Source organism: Vipera berus (assembly GCF_964194415.1).
Source record: "Vipera berus genome assembly, chromosome: 14".
NCBI classification, from domain to species: domain Eukaryota; kingdom Metazoa; phylum Chordata; class Lepidosauria; order Squamata; family Viperidae; genus Vipera; species Vipera berus.
In genome coordinates, this window is record NC_138217.1 from 4209119 (window position 1) to 4230325 (window position 21207).

General features: G+C 44.8%; 1 protein-coding gene across 1 annotated transcript in view; it reads right to left on the bottom strand.

Annotated features, from left to right (window-relative positions):
• Positions 1–5440: 5440 nt before the first annotated feature.
• NCOR2 (nuclear receptor corepressor 2) overlaps positions 5441–21207 on the bottom strand; it is a 185122-nt gene continuing 169355 nt past the window's right edge. The window contains exons 41-47 of the mRNA XM_081339110.1: positions 20098–20297; positions 18325–18465; positions 18091–18236; positions 17383–17436; positions 14524–14754; positions 9547–9726; positions 5441–7521 (exon numbers count right to left, since the gene is read on the bottom strand). Of these exons, the coding sequence (XP_081195236.1) occupies positions 7340–7521; positions 9547–9726; positions 14524–14754; positions 17383–17436; positions 18091–18236; positions 18325–18465; positions 20098–20297 (1134 nt within the window). The 3' untranslated portion in view covers positions 5441–7339. The remainder of the gene's footprint in view (positions 7522–9546; positions 9727–14523; positions 14755–17382; positions 17437–18090; positions 18237–18324; positions 18466–20097; positions 20298–21207) is intronic.

Genomic DNA, 21207 nt, shown 5'->3' on the forward strand with positions numbered 1-21207 from the left:
AAATATGGGACTAAAAAGTTTCATTTAGCATTTGAATAAGTATTGAAGTGATATTTATATTGCTTGTAGTTATTTTATAAGAGTTAAAGTGCGATAGATTTAATAGTTTATTGTTGTTTGCATAAGGTAGATTATGATTGTTTGTATTTTTATACCCTGTATTGAGCTCTGGGAAGTCGGGGAGGGGGGAGAGGGAGGGGAGGGAGGTGTTGGGGAGGGTTGGGGAGAGGGGAGGGGGTTGGGAGGGGTTTTGTTTTGTTAAAAATAAAATGTGTTGTAAAACTTTTCAATAAAAAAAAAGAAAAAAAAGATTGTAATTTGATCTCCGTCGCTGCTGACTGCAAATGTGTTTAGTCTGCCTTTTTAGGAAAGGGACTGGTGCACCTGGAGAAACAGAACAGGGGCCTTTGGGACCCTCATCTTCGTCCCAAAAGCCACACGGAGGCTGGCGAGAAAAAAATCTGCTGTTTTCCTAAAGATACTTTGGTTCAGCTCCCATTTGCGGCCTTTTCTAGCTAAGATTTTAGAAGTTGCTTTGTTGGAGCATTCAGTAAATCTATTGGGGGATAATTGGAGTATGTGGTTCTCAATCCCCAATAATAAAATGAACAGTATTCAGCAAACGGGGGAAAAAGTTCTTTTTGAAAGAAAAAGCTGTAAAATCTGGTCTTGTGGAATGCTTGCCCCCTGCTGGTCATATTTGGAATAGCACCAATGTTTCCCACGAAACACATAATTCACTTTTCTAGCAATTTGCTCTATTCTTAAGCAACTTTGGGGGGCATTTATGGAACACAATTTTGATCAAGAGACTGCATTGTGCATTAACTGAGCCAAGGCAGTTGCATTAAGCAAGCTCAGCCCATCCAGCACCTGGTGAGGGAAAGAAACTTACAATCTTTAGAACGTCAAGATTTTTTCCTGAAACCTATTGGGGGAAAAATGTTTAACTTAAATGTGTTAGCAGGTACCATTCTGAGCATCTAACAGAGAAAAACTTCATCTGTGCCTCTATAAAGTACTTTTCTCAATTCATCTCTTAATCCTAGGATCACTTCCTCTGGGCTGGACATTTTTAACCCCTGACCTGTCTTAAGACGTCAGCAATTTGACTCCAGGCCTGGAAGATGCATAAATAAATTGAAAACTCTGAAACTTAAAGCAGAACAGTAATTTCTTTTTTGGCTCACTTTGACAAGATTTAGGAGCAGGATTCGGCCCGGTTTTAGCCAAGATTTGGGGCACAGCACTAGCAAAAAAAAATTAGGGACGCAGTGGCTCAGTGGGTTAGGACACTGAGCTTGTCAATCAGAAGGTTGGCAGTTTGGCGGGTCGAATCCCGAGTGCCGCGTAAGAGTGAGCGCCTGTTACTCGTCCCAGCTTCTGCCAAGCACGTAAAAATGCAAGTAGAAAAATAGGGACCACTACGGTGGGAAGGTAATAGCGTCCCGTGCGCCTTTGGCGTCTAGTCATGCCGGCCACATGACCACGGAGACGTCCTCGGACAAGCGCTGGCTCTTCGGGTTTGAAACGGAGATGAGCACCGGCCCCTAGAGTCGGAAACGACTAGCAGCAAAATTATCTTTAAACACGAAGGGTGAAGAGATGGTCAATGATTAAAAGATACTGCAAAGTAATCAATAAAATGAAGAAATTGAAATTCGGCACCCCTGAAGAAGATTGGGGCTTTGACAGCGTGGTTATAGCCGCCATCTTGATTTTTCTGACCACCTGCATATGCAAAGAAGAGCATCATCGTTTTATTGGTTCTTTTAAGCACTTCTGTTCAGCAGGTCCTCTCAGGAAATGGTTGATCTTTCTTTTTTATTATTATTTTGATGCCCTGCAGAACAAACATGAGCATCACAAACAATCTGGAGAACTGCATTTAACTGGAAAAAAATTTTTTCCTTCTGTATTGTTTTTATTTGTTATTGAAACAGGAACGCAGTGCTTTGTCACTGCCAATCCACTTGCTTCGTGGCCAGTTTTGAGCAAAAAAAAAACCCCAACAAAATGAGAACAAAAACAATGAACAAAACTTCACTTTCCATAAAGGAAAAAAAAAGAGAGAACCTTTTAGAGCAAGCTGCATTAAATATTTACAATTTGCAGTTTTCTATGTACAAGTTGTGTTCTATCATACAACTCACTATGCACAGTTTGGTTGTACAAAAGATAAGATTTTCTCTCTCTCTCTCTCTCTCCCCCACCCACCCCACGCTCCCTTGTACAGTTCAAACAATAACATTGCTCTTCGTCTTTTGTGGTTTTGTGTGTGTGTGTGTGTGTGTGTGTGTGTGTGTCTTTGTACAAACAGCAAAGCGTAGAACACTTCAAACTTTAATAGGTTAACATAGCTTCCTTTTTTTTTTTTCCTCTGTCCGGATAGCACAATTTTAAAAAAAAAAGTGAGCGCAAAACACAGTTAAGACCTATAATATGTTGTTAAAACAGACATCAATGATCCAATGTGCAGGGATCATGGCTTTCCTTGGAAGCAAACACAGTGCTTGGTGTTCGCCTGATGTGACGCTAACAGCCAACAGAGACTGTGATTGGGCTGAGTGGTGTGGAGTTGTGAGGGGGCGGGATCGATGGCCAAGATCGATTTGGCACGCAAACATGCCCGTGGGTCTCTTGATGGAAGATTCTCAGTCATCCAGAGATGGATAAAGTTGCCTAGAAGGTTTTTCAGGGCAACTGAGCTTTCTTTTCTCTTTGGTTTGAAACATTTTGCCGCTAATCCAAGTAGAGAGGGAGAAGGGAGGGGGAGGGAAAGGGGGAGAGGGAGGAGGAGGAGGAAAGAAGAGAAGAAAAAGGAGGACGAGGATGAGGAGGGAAGAAGACAAGAGGGGAGGGGGAAGAGGAGGGGGAAGAAGAGAAGACAAGGAGAGGAAGAGGAGAAGAAAGAAAGAAAGAAAGAAAGAAAGAAAGAAAGAAAGAAAGAAAGAAAGAAAGAAAGGAAGGAAGGAAGGAAGGAAGGAAGGAAGGAAGGAAGGAAGGAAGGAAGGAAGGAAGGAAGGAAAGAAAGAAAGAAAGAAAGAAAGAAAGAAAGAAAGAAAGAAAGAAAGAAAGAAAGAAAGAAAGAAAGAAAGAAAGAAAGAAAGAAAGAAAGAAAGAAAGAAAGAAAGAAAGAAAGCTTGGAGAAGCAGCAAAATGTTTCAAACCCCAAAGAAAATAAGTTCAGCTGCCATGACTCAACTAGCATGTCAGGTCACTGATTCGGGCACTCAGAAAGGTGGGTCAATGCATTTCTATTACACACACACACACACACACACACACACACACACACACACACTGTAACCAGAGAATCTGTGCCTGTGTTTGTACCCACACAAATACCCAAAAACAAATACAATGCAGAAATCACCTTTCAAAAAAGGAAACGTACTGTTTGCAAACTGTGGCCAGGGATGTCTCTGGGTTGTGTTCTAATGGGGCTTGTGTGTGTGTGTGTGGTCCAAGGCAGACGTGTCTCCAACCGTGGCAACTTTAGGACTTGTGGACTTCAACTCCCATGCTGGCTGAGGGATTCTGGGAGTTGAAGTCCACAAGTCATAAAGGATAGAGACCCCTGGACTAGAGTGAAACGGTGTGATTTCAGCCTGGCTGAACAGTCACCAAGCTACCTTGTTGGCAACAAAGCCATCTTAAGCTGAACTAAGAAGGTGATGCTATGAATAGGAAATTTACAAAAGGTCTACACGTGCCTGGCTGAGGAATTCTGGGATTTGAAATCCACAAGTCATAAAAGGGCCAGGTTTGAATACCCCTGGTCTAAAGTTTTGGGAAGAGACAGATTGAAGCGAAGGGCTTAGGGGCATTTTTCTATCTATCTGCACCATGTTTGTCTTCTATGAACCTCAGGTAGGTGTGTAGCAATTCATGCAGTGCCATGCAGCATCTTTGAAAAAAATCTACATCTTCAACCACAGTTGGACCATGCATGGCTAAAAGCAAAGAATTATGAGTGCTCCACTCTTGGTGAGTTGGAGGACATCAATTTGCCTGAACAATTGGTGTTGTTATGTTGGATTCAAAAAAAACTATGTTGCACATGGGTTTCCTGAATTTGTGAATCCACTGCAAGGCCCTTCCCTCTCTGGCTGTGGTCCTCCAGGGGAGAGCCTTGTGTTGGTCAAAAAATAATGGCAAGCCACTTTGATGGCAGTGCTCGAGAAGAAAATGAGAATGGTTAACTTCTTGGAACTGACTTCGTGGTGACTCAAGTCAACTTGAAAGATCAGGAGATGTTTTAATGAAACAAAAGTCAAGGTTTGCTGGTCTATCATGGGGCTCCTCAAGGAGCTTGACCGACAGGAGGAGAATGAAAGATAGGAACTGTAGGGTTCTTCATTCTGGGTTAAAACCAAGCTAATCTGCAATGGTCATCAAGGTATTTTGACCTTTCCTTTCCCACAGCAGAGACAGGAAGTGGGGACAAGAAGATTTGGTTTGAAGATCACATGGCACCTAACAAGTTTTTCAGATACAAAACACAGATTCCAAAGGCAAAAAAAAACAAACTAATTGTGGAGCCTCTGCTGTCATCCCTCTCCTCAACATCTTCTAGGCACATGTGGCGAGTTACACTTTGATCTACAATAGTTTGGCCCCCTTCCCAGCTACAACCCACAAAAGCAAGACAGCTAATTGGAGGTTTTCAAAATGAGGCAACGGACAGATGCACAAAGTTGTGACAGGCTGGGTGGGTGTTCCTTCTCTTCTACAATTAGTTTTGCTTCCTTGCCCGTTGGCTGTCCTTGTAAGCTTTGTGTCGATGAGCCAGCTATCAAGGCCAAGAATAAGCAACATGGGTACCCACCAGGTACAATGAAGACCATCACTTCCTCTGTAAGGTAATTTGTTGACAGTAGCTGACTGGATTTAAGGCAGATGCATGACCTTTACTATGTAGAAAACTGGGTCTGTGCGGGCAAGGCTTAATGTTTCCTGTCTTGAAAGAACATCTAGGTTCTTCAAAGACGACAGGTTTTTTAAGACATAGCAGAGCACCATGGCCCTGGCAACTATCTAGAGCAGCTTCTAAATTCTAGTGTTGTAAGCTTGATTTTCTTTGTTCCTTGTGAGATCTGGCAGGATTTGCTCCCAGAGTACTTAGCAAAATCGGGCTTTGTCACAAGTGGGTTTTTACATCCCTTTTTAAGAGAGGCTGCACTGTGCTTCAAATCTAGAATTTATTCCCTACATAATTTGTCTCCCACCAGACTATCCTTCCATGTCTGTTCTGTGCTGATTGCGGGTCCCTCATTGTCAAGACTTAACTGGGGGTGGGAAGTGGGAACATTATTTAGCCCCAGTAGGCCAAATCCTTCAACCTCAGAAATTCAGAAGTCTTAACAGAAGGAAAGCAGAGAGATTCCTCTATTTTTTTCCCCCTAATGCCTGAAACTTTTCTGAGCCTTTACATATACCAGTTTTGCAAAAATTTAATAATGCATGCCAGAGTTTAATATACTGTAACAAGCAGCTGCATCAATGAAGAGGAAAATGAAGAGGATGAGTAGAAGAAAAAACGGTTGGGAAAGCCAACTTCACTGAAGAAACAAATTGAAACAACGGGGCGACACGAACAGTGTGATGTTGTCCTTTTTCAGCTATGCCAACGTTGTCTGCTCCAGAAAAGACTCAACTATCTGGGATCCCTGTTCTCAAGCATACAGTAAGAGAAACATGTCAACCCTAGGGCAGAATTTCTCAACCTTATGAACCACACCAAATGAGAATATTCACTTTGAATTATAGTCATGGTGGTTTGTGTGAGTTAAAAGGGGGGAAAGGGACCCTCTCCCAGCACCCTTGCCCCAAATGAATAAACACACTACCTGGGGTGTGTGTGTGTGTGTGTGTGTGTGTGTAAACTACTTATTTCAACTTCCCTGCAAGTTTCCATCACTCTTCTCTATAGAGACAAATTTTTGAAAAATATGGTGGTCTCCCTTGCTTTGTCTTTACAGGTGATAAAAGCCTCTGGAAGTGATATGTGTGGATGTGTATCTGTGTGTCTTTTTAATAAAAAAAAAGCTACGTTAATACATTCTACTGAATTACAGAACCATTTTCCTGGATCCTGGTTACCCCTGGACTTTTCCATACAATGGACAAACAGATCAAAAAATCTCGCACGCCACACAGAAACCCTCTTTTGTACAAGAATAGCGACCAAAAAAAAAAAGCAGCATATAACACTGTTTTAGAATCCTTCCTCGCACCCCCCCCCCGCCACTAAACTTGAGAATTAAAAATAACCCTCTGAAATATCTGGCACCATTTTCCCCAAATGTAACAAAAATATACCCTGTAGATCAGTGTTTCTCAACCTCAGCCGGTTGAAGTTGGGCGGACTTCAACTCCCAGAATCCCCCTGGCTGGGGAATGCTGGGAGTTGAAGTCCACCCTTCTTAAAGGGGCCAAGGTGGAGGAACACTGCTGTAGATGAAACCAACAGCAGCGTTTTGAGTTTGGTGCATTTTAACAGCTGCCTGCTGTGTTCTCCATCCGTAGGCAATCCCTTAACGTCCAGAGGAATTATCTCTGATGGATATCCCAACTTCTTCTCCCCATTGTCCCAAACTTCTCTCTTTTGGTTTTTCTCCTTGACATCCATCTCTCCACCCCAAGTTCCGGCTACCTGCTTCTAACATGTTCCAAGTTCAGCCACACACTTCAATGTCTGGAGGGACACAGAACATGGGGAACAGCCCTATTCTCCTGCTCTGAGTGACCAGAAATGAGACCTGTTATTTATTGGGTCGCCCTGGGTCATCTTCTCTAGATGACCCACCACACGGAGCTTCACTATGGTGGTCCCTCATTAAGCTGAGGAGATACAGGAAAAGGGGTTGAATGATCTGTGTTTCAAGTATTAGGTCAGGAGCCCAGCTCAAGAAGGTACTTGGGCCAATGCCAGATGCTAAACCTCAACAAGAGTTGACCAAGCCAACACTCTTCCTTCACCCTCTTTTCTCCGCTGGGCTGAAGGACAAAGTTGATGCAGAAGATGACCCCCCCTCCTAAGTGTTGGTAGTTTGCCTTCTCAAAGCCCCTCCCTCTTGGCCATCAGCTCTCATCCGAAGTGGAATGGGGTAGGGGTAGGGGGGGTGTTCCAATCCCTGGTTGTTTTTTAAGGCTTTAAACCTATTAGCTTTCTTCTGTTCTGATTTTCTATACCTTCTTTCCAGATGTCATAAAATATTAAACAAAAAAAACCCCTGACAAGTTCCCAGAATCCCCCAGCCCGGACCCGTTCCATAGCCACCACATCCATCTGTCCATTGTTCTTCCTGTCACGGCCTCACGGCCTTCTCTCTTCTCATTCACTGTCCGAGAGGGTCTCATACTGTGAAACCAGCAGCGGTTTGGGCTCTTCTTCCCAACTGTGGTTCTGGGTTCCGGAGTTGCCCTGTAGAACGGTGGCAGTGGGTGGTGGTGGGCCGGTCACGACTCCTGTGGAAAGTCTCACCGTCAAGGGGTTGTATGGAAACGGCGTTGAACCTGCAGGATGATGAAAAGGAAGGTAGGAGAACAGCGTTGAGGGTTCTGGTCCAAGAACTGTGCAGAAAGTAGCTTTAGTGCGCAAGACATCCAACCCATCTCACATCTCCTCACACTCACAGACTTCACCCCCAGGAGCTCCCCCTTTTGAGAAGATCTTCTCAGGTGAAAGAACTGGGATTATCCCTCTCAGCACCACAGAATTCCATCAATGGGTGAATTTATAACTTTTGGAAAGGGGGAGAAGAAAAGGACTTCTATGCATGAAGTTGTAAAGGACGTTCCAAATGAAGAACCCAACCAAGCAAACACCTTCAAGGACATTCCAATCTCTTAATGTACATCACTTCGGTACTAATGAAAGCAAAACCAGGTCTGGCAAGACCGCTCCCAAGCCCATATAGTAAAAGCAATGAATTCTTCCTCCTCCCTCCTCATTAGGATGCTCAATCAAGTAGAAAAATATTGTTATGAGAAGCATCTCTAGATCTGGCCAGACATCTGGTGTAACGTCCTTGAGTCTCACAGTCTGGCTTCTTAATCTTTGAAGTCTGCATTCCAAACCTCGCCCCTCCCCACAAGTTTTGTTGGCAAGCTGAGAAGCAATATTTGTTGCACCAGCAAAACGCTGCTTCAAAACTTGTCCAAAGTCTCTGGTTCAATCTGGAATGTTCTCAGGAGGAGACATCCCAGATGAAGCTCTAGAGAAGTAGCCAGAGCACCCAAGTCTGGACAAACCAGGTCAAGGGCCAGATTCTCAGACACCACTCGATGGTCATCATTCACTTTCTCACCTTGGATTGATTGACCTCTGATAAAATGGCACCATGCATAAATGGTGTAAGAAATGAAATTCCAATGCTATCACCTGGAGAAAATGTCATCTAGCTCATGGAAACAGGTTGATTGGTTTATTGATTTGCAGTCCATCCTTCCTTGAGGAGCAAAAAGGTGTGCACAAAACTCCCTCCTCTAAGTAACAAACCTGGGAACTAGGCTGGCCTGACAAGAGAGTGACAGGCCTAAAGTCACCTTGAGAACTTCCATAAGGATGAAGAAGGAAAATCGAGGTGTCCTCGGGCTCAACATCTTCATACCCACATCAGCCTATCTTCTCAAGGTCATCTGCTGCCCTGCTCCCACATGCCAATACTGAATGAGATTGACATCTTCCAAAGCTTTCCTACAACATCTCCGTGTAGGAGTTAAATGGGCCCACAGTCACTTGAGGACTACTGTAGCTACAGACATTGAACCCAAGTCTCCTCATTCCAGGTCCAATCCTTCAACCACTCCAACCTTGATGGCTCTCTTAATATTTGGGCCACAGTCTACTCTGACTGGTTGCTACCGTGTTTCCCCAGAAATAAGACCCAGTCTTATTTTATTTTTTTGCCTCCAAGTGAGGCTACTAGGTCTTATTTTGGGGGGATGTCTTACCTGCTTACAGGAGGCAGGGGTCCACGTGGTGTGTAACGCTAGTGCTGTCACTTATGGCAGGACACCACAATGGTGCTGCCACTCATGGCAGGATGCCACAAGATGAATTGCGGCGATGTCACCGCTCACGGCACGACACCCTGTGGTGCGTGGCACCGGTGCTGCCGCTCACACCGGTGCCACATGCCATTTGGCATCCTGCCACAAGCGGCCACCAGCAACTAGAAGTGGATGGGGCTGTTAGTGTCCGGGCGTCAGAGGCCTGGCTGCGAGGGCCCTGAGGTAAGCGGGTGCAGAGCATGTGGGCAGCTCCACTCCGTAGCTTGATTTTTATGCGTGCATCTCCTCCCCACCTTGTACAACCAGACAGTGGGACAGAGTGGGCAAAGTCTCACTAGGGCTTATTTTGGGGGGCAGGGCTTCTGTTAGTCACACACGTAAAAATCAAACTTAGGGTTTACTTTCGGGGAAACGTGGTATGACGGATAATGTATTTCCCAGCCAAACTGAACACGCCACAACCTGATTCTCTGCGCCTGACACTCCTGGGAATTGCAAACCTGGGGTAGACGGAGGTGGCAGTACCTGTGGATGATGGCCTGTCCTCCCAAACCCGGTTGGTTAGAGGTGTCCTCCTGTTACAGTCCCCCTCGGAGTGAACGGACGAAACGGAGGGTGGCCGCTCAATGGAGGAGGACAGGCCGGGTGCTGGAGATCTAGCCTTCCGACTGTTAGCTCGGGCAGCGGCCTTTGGCTTCCCTCCTCCTGGGGGAAAAAACACAACATTTTTCAAACTCCCAGGGGAAAGTCATACTACGTGGAACGGGCGGAAAGGAGCTGGGTGTCTTCCCGCCGCATCTTCTCAGGGACTTGATCACAACAGGAGAACAACGAGGCTTAGCAGATAGCAGGAAAAGAGAGAGGGGGGAGCTGAGACACCAAGAGAGACCTCCACCCATTTCACCCAAACAACAGGTAGTCCTCGACGTACGACCACAATTTGAGCCCAAAGTTTCTGTGGTTCAGTGAGACATTTGTTTTACGACCTTTCTTGCCACAGGCATTAAGTGAATCACTACCGTGGTTGAGTTAAGTGAATCCAGCTTCCCCATTGACTTTGCTTGTTGGAAGGTCGCAAAAGGGGATCCACTTGACCCCAGGACACGGCGACCGTCATAAATATTTATTTATTTATTTTTGGGACTTATATGCCGCCCTATCTCCCGAAGGACTCAGGGCGGCTAACAACAATAAAAAACAATACAAAAATTAAAAAAGAATTAAATAACAGTTCATAAATATGAACCAGTTGCCAAGCATCCGAAGTTTGATCACGTAATTATGCAGAGGCTGCAAAAGTTGTAACTGTGAAAAACAGTTAACGGTGCTGTTGTAACTTTGAACGGTCACTTAAATGAACTGTTGGGGACTATCTGAATTTGCTCCAAAGTATCCTCTTATGAAAATCCCAAAGATTTCAGGAGGCAACTGGACTTCCTTGTTTTTCTTTGAAGACGTTTTGCTTCTCATCCCAGAAGCTTCTTCAGCTCGGACTGGATGGTGGGGAACGGAAGGATTTATACTCTTTGCAGACCGCTGGTCATTTGCCTTCTTTTAGAGTCGTTGAAGCCACTTGGGAGGTTTATCTGTGTCCTCAGGGTCACCTGAACATTGCAAATGGATGTGGAGCCTCCTTGGAGCTGTTGAAAGGACGATGTTGTAGACTGGAGATAGATGATAGATAGACTCACACCCTGGACGGTATCTCTTTACTCTCCTACCATCACGTAGGAGATATAGGAACATAGCCAGCTGTACCAACAGGCTGAAAAATAGCTTTTATCCGTGGGCTGTTAGGCTTTTGAATGGGACATAATCTTATGCAGAATTGACTTGGGAGGCCGGTGTGTGGTGTAGTTGGTTCACATGGTGTGGTAGGATGGAGGGTTTGTTGTCACTGTGTGTTGGGGGGAGAGAGCACGGGGGGGGGGGAGGCTCAGCTAATCTCAATGTACACATGTTGTACTTTGACAATAAAAAGGTTTATTATTATGATGATGTTGAGGGACGGCTGTGCATTTCTGGAAAAGAGGCCCTCTAGGTCAAAACTGAACAGCCCTCTCTCAGCAGAGGGGGAGGGATCTGACACCATCTATCTCCAGTCTACAGCACGGTCCTTTCCGCAGTTCCAAGAAGGCTCCACACCCAACACCCAAAGATGTTGTGAGTTTGGAAAAGATTCACAGAAGAGCAACTAAGATGATCAAAGGTCTGGAGACTAAAACAGATGCAGAACGCCTGCGGGACTTGGATTTAGCTAGTCTGAAGAAAAGAAGAAATAGGGGAGACACGATAGCAGTGTTTCAGTATTTGAGGGGCTGCCACAAGGCAGAGGGGGCTGAGGTTGTTCTCCAGAGCACCAGAAGGAAAGATGACAAACAATGGTTGGAAGCTGATCAAGGAGAGAAGCAACCTGGAATTGAGGAGAAACCTCCTGACAGTGAGGACAATCAACCAGTGGAAAAGCTTGCCACCAGAAATCGTGGGCTCTCCATCCCTGGAGATTTTTAAGAGGAGACTGGACAATCACCTGTCTGAGATGGTCTAGGTCAGGGATAGGCAACCTCGGCTCTTTTATGACTCATGGACTTCAACTCCCAGAATTCCTGAGTCAGCTATGCTGACTCAGGAATTCTGGGAGTTGAAGTCCATGACTCATAAAAGAGCCGAGGTTGCCTACCCCTGGTCTAGGTTCTCCTGCTTGAGCAGGGGGCTGGACTAGAAGACCTCCAAGGTCCCTTCCAGCTCTATTCTATTCATTTGCACTATTCAGGTGACCCTGAAGACACAGATAAGTCTCCAGGTAGCTTTAACGACTTGCTAAAAGAAGGCAAACGACCAGCTGTCTGCAGGAGCATCAATCCTTCCATCCCCCAACCCTCTAGTCAGAGCTGAAGAAGTTTCTTGGATGAGAAGCAAAATGTCTTCAAAGAAAAATAAGGAAGTCCAATTGCCTGGTGAAAAAGCATCTTTGGGTAACGATGACCTTGATGACTGAGAACCTCCATAGAGTCTTAGGAAAATGGGGTTGTTGTTGTATTTTCTCCCAAAACTTTACCCCCAAATCCTTGCAGGCAGGGGAAGAATATTTGGGGAAGATTAAAATCTGGGAGGAAGTCTGAGAACAAAATTTCAAGCGGAGGACCATGGCCATCTCTCTGTTCTGCTTCCGATGGGTCGGGTGCCCAGATACAACACCTGAACCATGGTCGATTGGCAGTCATCTGGCCAACATCAGCACAGAGCCCAGGATCTGTGTCTGTACATCTTATTGGGACAATTTCTGACCTAACTAATGGCTGTCACATATGACTTCGTTTGAGGCTGTAAGGAAAGGGGGTGAATGGCCCAGAGAGATTCCTCTTTTGTCTTCCAGGATGCAGCCTCATGAAGGACCCCAATGGCCATCATTCCAAGGCCTAGCTAGCCTTGAAGCTTAAGGAGGCCACCACAATGTTCTGTACAAATGAAGGAAAATATTTGTAGCTCAGGGTGGAAATGAGGAGTCCTTGGTGCTCTCTGAGCTTGGTTGTTTTCTTGTAGACCTTTCATTACCAAACTAGGTAACATGATTGGTTATTGTGAGTAAAGTAACGCTAGACATGATAAACTACTCACATTTTTTTCAAGTTCCTAGATGAGTTAACTATCCCGGTAGATCATGTTCAATCAGATCGAATAAATCTGAGCATATTAATCCTAATAGTATACCTCCAGGATTTAATCTACCCCGACACATATGGGTGACATACAATAGAATTAGAACGACTCATGGGGTGTGTGCTAATTCTCTGTATAAATGGGAAAAGACACCTTCAGCGCAATGTGATTGCGGGGCTCCCCGACAGACTATCCAACATATAGTGAGGGAATGCACTAGTAGAAGATACCTAGGAGATTTTAAGGACTTCCTCTGCGTAACAACGGCAGCTACTGACTTGATTTCCAAACTCGACATTAAACTCTGAAATGTGTTTTTTTTCTTCCCCCCTCAGGGATCAAATTTAATTATTTTAACTGTTTTTAACTCTTGTATTGTATTGATGTTTTTAAATACTTTGTAAACCGCCCTGAGTCCTACGGGAAAAAGGCGGTATATAAATTCAATAAACTTAAACTTAAACTTAAACATCATCAATGCTAACACTAATCAGCTAGTACTAGCTCTGATGATGCTACCTAGTTTGGGTAACGAAGTGTCTGCAAGAAAACAATCAAGCTCAGAGAGCACCAAGGGCCTCTCAAAATGTTTTATCCACCCTCGTCCTAGCAGCAGTTTTCCCTCGATCTAAACCACTCATGGTTTCACTTTGCACGACTGGTAGCTCTCAACTTACAACTGTAAAGGATGGTAATTTCCTTGCAAGTCATGACGGTCGTAAACTGAGGCACCCATGTGACTGGACCAGATTTTATGATATTTTTTTTGCAGCGATTGTGAAGTCAATGAGACGTACATGTAGTCCTTGACTTATGGCAATTGAGCCCCAAATTTCCAGTGCTAAGTGAGACAGTCGTTAAGTGAATTCTGCCCCATTTTACCACCTTTCTTGCCACCGTTAAGTGAATCACTGCAGTTCAGTTAGTAACACGGTTGTTAAGTGAATCTGGCTTCCTCATTGACTTTGTGAGAAAGTCACAAAAGGGGATCACATGACCCCGGGATATTGCAACAGTCGTACGTACATGCCAGTTGCCAAATTCTGATCACATGACCATAGGGACCCTGCAACGGTCGTTAAGTGTGAAAAAACTGTCAGAAGTCACTTTTTTCAGTTCCTTTGTAACTCTGAACTGTTACTAACCAAATATTTATTTATTTTTATTTTTATTTTAATCCCATTTATATCCCGCCCTTCTCCGAAGACTCAGGGCGGCTTACAAGCTTAGCAGTAGCCTTCATTCTATGTATATGCCTGCTTATTAGGGCTTTCGCCCCCCCCCAAGCGTCATTATTACAAAGTCAGCTTATTGCCCCCAACAATCTGGGTCCTCATTTTACCTACCTCGGAAGGATGGAAGGCTGAGTCAACCTTGAGCCTGGTGGGACTCGAACCTGCACTCATTGCAGGCAGCTGGTATTACTTAAGGAGGCATTAGCCCACTGCTCCACCAAGGCTAGTCAAGGTCAGCCAAGGACCACATGTACCCATCTCCTTTGTCAGCAAGGGGTGGCATTACTGCTGTCCCCTGTCCCAGACTGCCTGGGGTGTGAGCCCCAGAGTATTTCCCCGACACCCCAATATTTCTAACCACAAAGTTATCTGGACAGCATGAAAACTGAGCAATGAACAAAAAAAAGGAGGGGAAACGAGAGACAGCCCAACGGTCCATGGTTTATCAGAAGCCGGCGAAGGGCTACATTCGCTAAGCGCTGATATACGCGCACAGAAAAACAAACCCAGAGATGCATTCTTCGGCACCATTAAGACATGAACACACACCAGAAGACAGGAAGAAAGACAGAGAGAGGATTAATCGCGTCAACGCAACCGAGCCGACCTGGCGTGGAAGAAGGAAGATCGTCAATCTGTCCATCAGCAGAGGTTACGGGCAAAACAGCGGGCAAGCTTGTGCTGGCATTCAGAGGGTTAAAAGCATTGGTACCGAGCGAAGCGGGTTCGTCCCACCGATGGTCATATTTACCCATGAGAGCTTTTCTGATAATGGCCTCCAGCCCCATGTTGGAACTAGGGTTTTCCTGGACCGCCTGGCTCCTACAACTGATTAACCCTGGGGTACGGGAGGGGAGGGAGGGATTTGGGAGGGGGCAGAGAAAAGGGGGGTGCCGAGGAAGAAATGGGGGAGGTGGAAGAAAACAAAGGAAGGGAGAAATAAAACTGTCAGCACATCCTTGCGAAATGACACAACGCTGTTGTGTTTAGTTCTCTCCCCGCCAAACCCTGCAATGCAGACCAAGTTCTGGAGATGTTCCTGGGGAAGGCATGGATTTTGTTTGTTTCTGGAGCGCCACGTTGGGGGCACACATTGACTCTAAAGACAAAGACGTGGAAGGAAGCCGGCTTGTATTCAGCCCTGGCATGGTTTCATTTCGGCTTTCTGAGGGGGCTCTGAGCTTAAGTGGGTAACAAACATGTTGTTGTGATTCAGGGTCAGCCTGTGGGTTCGGCAGTTGGGTCGGACGATTCAGAGGAGGAGGAGGGGATGTTGGAGAGGTTGCTGAGGGTGTTGGAGAGCTTGCTGATGAGAGCCCTCAGCCAGGCCCCTCCCACCTGGTTACGACGCAGACCCAGCTGTGTGAGCCTGACAGCGTGGATGAAGATGACCCACAGCTGGCCCTGTTCAAGGACACCCAACGCAGGAGGCAGTCAATCAGGAGTAAACAGAGGAAGGCAATGGGGCACCTCGGAAGGAGGCAGAGAGAAGCCATGCCCTGAACTGTATAAAAGGGGAATGCGTGGGAGGGCTGGTTTGCTGAAGGCAACCGCTTGAATAGCTCCTGTTTCATGGTTCGTGTCTTGTTCTGTTTGCTTTTGTGCCAATAAATTTGGCAGGCTTAGTTCCAGCCTCTTGCCTTCTTGTAAAAGGGGTTGTCCCTGGCTTTTCTGCAGGGCCGGTAGGAGGCTGGTACAGAACACATGTTACCCATGTTTGTTGTGTTCCTCTCTCATGGTGCCTCTCTACCTGACCGGAGGGCAAAATAGAGGGGACGGTTCACCAGGGTCTTCCCCACCCATGAGTCCTCCTCCTCCTCTCCTCCTCCTCCTAAGGGACCTCTTCTGAGGTGCTCCTGATGTCCTTGTTCCAGACAGAAATGGTCGCAGTTCAACAAAGCACACCATCCCTTGAAAGAATGGTGGCAATCACTGCAATATTTCTTCACCTTTTTCTACAGAACAAGTGACAGTCGCAAGCGTTGGGAAGGAAGTGCAACATTTTTGCAGTAGCTATAATGTTATGGTTCAGAACATCATATAGGTAAAGGTCAAGGTTCCTCCGCACATGCGTGCTAGTCGTTTCCGACTCTAGGGGCCGGTGCTCATCTCCGTTTCAAAGCCGAAGAGCCAGCGCTTGTCCGAGGACGTCTCCGTGGTCATGTGGCCGGCATGACTAGACGGCAAAGGCGCACGGAACGCTGTTACCTTCCCACCGAAGTGGTCCCTATTTTTCTACTTGCATTTTTGACGTGCTTTCGAACTGCTAGGTTGGCAGAAGCTGGGACGAGTAACAGGCGCTCACTTTGTTACGCGGCACTCGGGATTCGACCCGCCAAACTGCCGACCATCTGGTCAAGCTCAGCGTCCTAACCCACTGAGCCACCGCTTCCCTTAGAACATCATATACTATATATATATATATATATATATATATATATATATATATATATATATATATATATATATATATATATATATATATATATATATATATATATATATATATATATATATATATATATATATATATATATATATATATATATATATATATATGATATATATATATATATATATATGATATATATATATATATATATATGATATATATAGTATCCTAGCTGCGAATATGACTTCAGTGTAACAGGAAGATAGAAAGGAAATGTGAAAGAAAAAAATATATTTTGAGGTCTCCTTTTGTGAGACCAAGATGTCTCCACCTGTCTTCTCCATGTGTTTTAGTAACTGCCCATCCTATACTTGTCTATGGAGAACCTTGAGGTCAACAGAAGAATGGCTACCACCTCCCTTATTGAGAGCATTCAAAATGGAGGGACTGGTCTTCTCCCAAATTCAATGTCACCTGGGACCAACTGCCCTCCTAAAATCTGAGGACAAGTTCCTGGGCAGCCAAGGGAGTGGTCCCGTCCACCAGCTATGCAAATTTTCTCAAATTCTTCCACAGTTTTCCCTCCAGCCTTTTCCCCAATTTTGGGGTGGAGGCAAAAGAGGACATCAGCTAAGCAGGTGGTACTGTTTGCCTCGGGATCCATGGTGTCATGCTGGTGGTTGTGTCGCAATTGTGAGTCATTAGAAGCCATGCAGTTAAGGTGTGGCAATGCAAAAAGACCAGAGAAAGCACTTAAAGAGGCAGCTATTTGCCCAACATTCCCGGGAAAGAGGGAATAATAAAATGTAATTAAACGAGGCTAAGAGACAGAGGTTGAGGAACGTGGGGTGATTTTTATATTTAAAAAACGTAACAAGCCAACCGATCACTGGGCTTCTTCCCCTTTCCAAATGTTACAAGGCTTTTCAATTTGCTGTTGTGGGACAGCGGAACCGGCTTTATCAGCTTGCAAAAGTCACCCCCAACCTCGGGTGCCGAGTGGCCCCAAAAGAGGGCACCATTCCAGGTAGGGAAAAATCAAACCCAGGGTGCGGAAAGAGTTCTAGCGCTTACCTGTTCCTGTCATTGCTGGCATGTAAAAAATCTCTGTTCCGGGTTGTCCAACATCTGGAAGGAAGACCAAAGAGAAACACTTTAGAGGAGGCAACATCCACAGAAGTCCTACTACAATTTCAGAATGTCGTTTTTGGGGGAAAAAATCTTGGGGCTACCAAGATTCGGTGCTGAGAAAAGTCAGATGAACTGGATAGATTAGACTAGATTAGACTAGATTAGACTAGATTAGATTAGATTAGATTAGATTAGATTAGATTAGATTAGATTAGATTAGATTAGATTAGATTAGTAGGTAGGTAGGTGGTTGGGTGGTTGGTGTGATAGATAGATAAGATAGACAGACAGACACAGACAGATGATGGGATAGATAGATATAGATGATAGACAGATAGATAGATAGATAGATAGATAGATAGATAGATAGATAGATAGATAGATAGATAGATAGATAGACAGACAGACAGACAGACAGACAGACAGACAGACAGACAGACGTGGATAGATATAGATGGACGAATGGATAGATAGATGATAGATATAGATAGATGTGGATGGATAGACAGATAGGTATATGTGCATAGATAGATAGATAGATAGATAGATAGATAGATAGATAGATAGATAGATAGATAGATAGATAGATAGATAGATAGATAAAGACAGACAGACAGACAGACAGACAGATGAGCCGAGTGAAATTCTCACTGTATTCTGCCTCGTTCCGGTTGCTGGTGCTGAGTTTCTTGATGATCTCCTGCTTCTTGGATTTCACCATGGCGGAATTGCTCTCTGTCAGTTTGCTGAAGAACGCTGGCGGTTGGACGCTGTTTCCAGGGGATCGGGTGCAGCCTCTGCCGGATTGAAAAGATCCCCAATTCTTTCTCAGCTGACACCCCAAGCCACGTCACCGCTTGCCTCGCTGTCAGTCCGGCTCCTTACCTTAGCTCTAGCTGCTCGCCCTCACGATACAGAACGGGGTAGGCGCTGTTTCGGACACGCTCGGCTTCCATGTTTCCCTCGGGCGGAGAGATCGGCTCAATGCAGTTGTCCGAAGACGGAATTTTAATTTGCTCAGGTGATCTGCAGAGGTTACGAGTGAGAAGGTGAGACTCGGGCAACAAGAAGCTCGTGAAACCAAAGGCAGGTTGGTTGAGAAGCTCATTGGAGGTTGGGAATTGTATTTCTTCCATTGGGTGAGATGGGAAAGAGAGGAGCCTTTTGACGGATGAAGATCTGGAGGTTTGAAGGACCAAAAGTGAGAATTGCAACAAACAGGGTTTGTTTTTCCTTGAAGACATTTTGCTTCTCATCCAAGAACTGAAGAAGCTTCTTGGATGAGAAGCGAAATGTCTTCAAGGAAAAACAAGGAAGTCCAGCTGCCTTTTGAAAAAGCACCCTGGGGACAACCATGACCTGGATGACTGAGAATCTCCATAGATAGGTAGGCCAGGTATGGTTATGGTCAGGTGTCTCCTTCAGAGTTTGTACCACTAGTGTTTGTTTTCACAAACATGCGTAAGGGGTTTTGACACTCTCTGTTCTTTGAATGTGACCTCCAGGATGCTAAGTCTCCCACAAAAAAGATGTTGAGACCTTGGAAAAAGGTCAGAGAAGAACAACTAAGATGATCCAAGGCCTGGAGACCAAAACATACGAAGAATGGCTGCAGGGCTTGGGTTTGGCTAGTCTAAAGAAAAGAAGAAATAAGGGAGACATGATAGCAGTATTCCAGTATTTGAGGGGCTGCCACAAGGCAGAGGAGGTCAGGTTATTCCCCAAAGCACCAGAGGGCAGGACGAGAAACAATGATTGGAAACTGACCAAAGAGAGAAGCAACCTGGAATTAAGGAGAAACTTCCTGAGAGGGAGGACAATCAACCAGCGGAACAGCTTTGCCTTCAGACATTGTGGATGCGCCAACACTGGAGGTTTTTAAGAAGAGACTAGACAGCCACTTGTCTGAGATGGTATAGGTTCGGTTCTGTTCTATTCTATTCTATTCTATTCTATTCTATTCTATTCTATTCTATTCTATTCTATTCTATTCTATTCTATTCTATTATGTTTTTTTATTTTATTATATATATCTATTCTATTCTATTCTATTCTATTCTATTCTATTCTATTCTATTCTATTCTATTCTATTCCACTCCATTCCATTCCATTCCATATTTTCTATTCTATTCTATTCTATTCTATTCTATTCTATTCTATTCTATTCTATTCTATTCTATTCTATTCTATTCTATTCTATTCTGTTCTGTTCTACATTTCTCCATTCTATTCTGTTCTATTCTATTCTATTCTTTTCCATTCCATTCCATTCCACTCCTTTCCTGTCCTGTCCTGTCCTGTCCTTTCCGTATTCTATTCTATTCTATTCTATTCTATTCTATTCTATTCTATTCTATTCTATTCTAATGTTTTTTTATTTTATTATATTTATTCTATAATCTATTCTATTCTATTCTATTTTATATTTCTATTGTTCTATATTCTGTTCTGTTCTATTCTGTTCTGTTCTATTCTACAATCATTCTCTTCTCTTCTCTTACTATTCCTATTTCTATATTTCTATATTTCTATATTTCTATATTTCTATTTCTATTCTCTCCACCAGCCTGGATTTGGGCACTCCTTTTCTGTTCCTATAGCCCATCATCCACCTTCAGGGACCTCTTTCATGACTGGAAGAGAAAAGATCGCCTCACCTTTGGTCTGCTTCACTTTCAGGGGAGATTCTAGAAGATGAAACATGTTCCATTGGTTGATGCTGGAGGTAAGATTCAGGAGGAGCTCGGCGGAGATCCAGCACAGGAGCAGCAGCCCCCGAGTAGGAGTAGATGGGAGGCTGGATATGGGGATTGAGTTGCTGGGGATGATGGCGCGTGTAGTCTTGAGTGATGACTTCCTGTAAGAAAGGAAGGGATGGATATCCTTCTGTTTTTCTTTGTGGTCATTTCTCAAAAGAGTTCACTATCACTAACTCCAAACACCACCAGTTCGATTGGAGCAGCACAAGAATCATTGGCCACGCTACCACCTGCTACGTGCATCCAAGCCTGGCACAAGCAATTCTAAAGAGAAGGACCGGGGCTGACATGATAGCAGTGTTCCAATATCTCAGGGGCTGCCCCAAAGAAGAGGGAGTCAAGCTCTTCTCCAAAGTGCCCAAAGGCAGAACAAGAAGCAACGGATGGAAACTAATCAAGCAGAGAAGCAACCAGGAACTAAGGAGGAATTTCCTGACAGTGAGGACAATGAACCAGTGGAACAACCTGCCTCCAGAAGCGGTGAATGCTCCAACACTGGAAGTTTTTAAGAAGAGACTGGACAGCCATTTGTCTGAAATGGTATAGGGTTTCCTGCCTGAGCAGGGGGTTGGACTAGAAGACCTCAAAGTCCCTTACAACTTTATTATGATGATTATGATTATTATTATCAACAGACACATTGACCCACAACCAGCCCACAAACCCCTCAGAATCCAAATCAACCCCACAGCCAACCAGAGACAGCACCGACGCTCAATCAACTCACACAAGCCGCCTCCCTTCACCCCAGAAATTCACCTTCCAAGGAGCCTGACGTGATGTAACCTCCCCATCACAAGACCCATCACCACAAGACGGCTCACCCCTGACCCATCCCAAGACCCTCGACACACCCACCCCTGAAGCCCTTATCAATAGAACACCAACACGGACATCCCTTAAACTCCGCTGAAGATGTTACCCAGCCTAGTAATGAAATGTTCAGAAAGCAACCCAGAAGCTCGGAGAACAAAGCTCCACCCTCAGAGGTCACCATCCCTTTGAGGC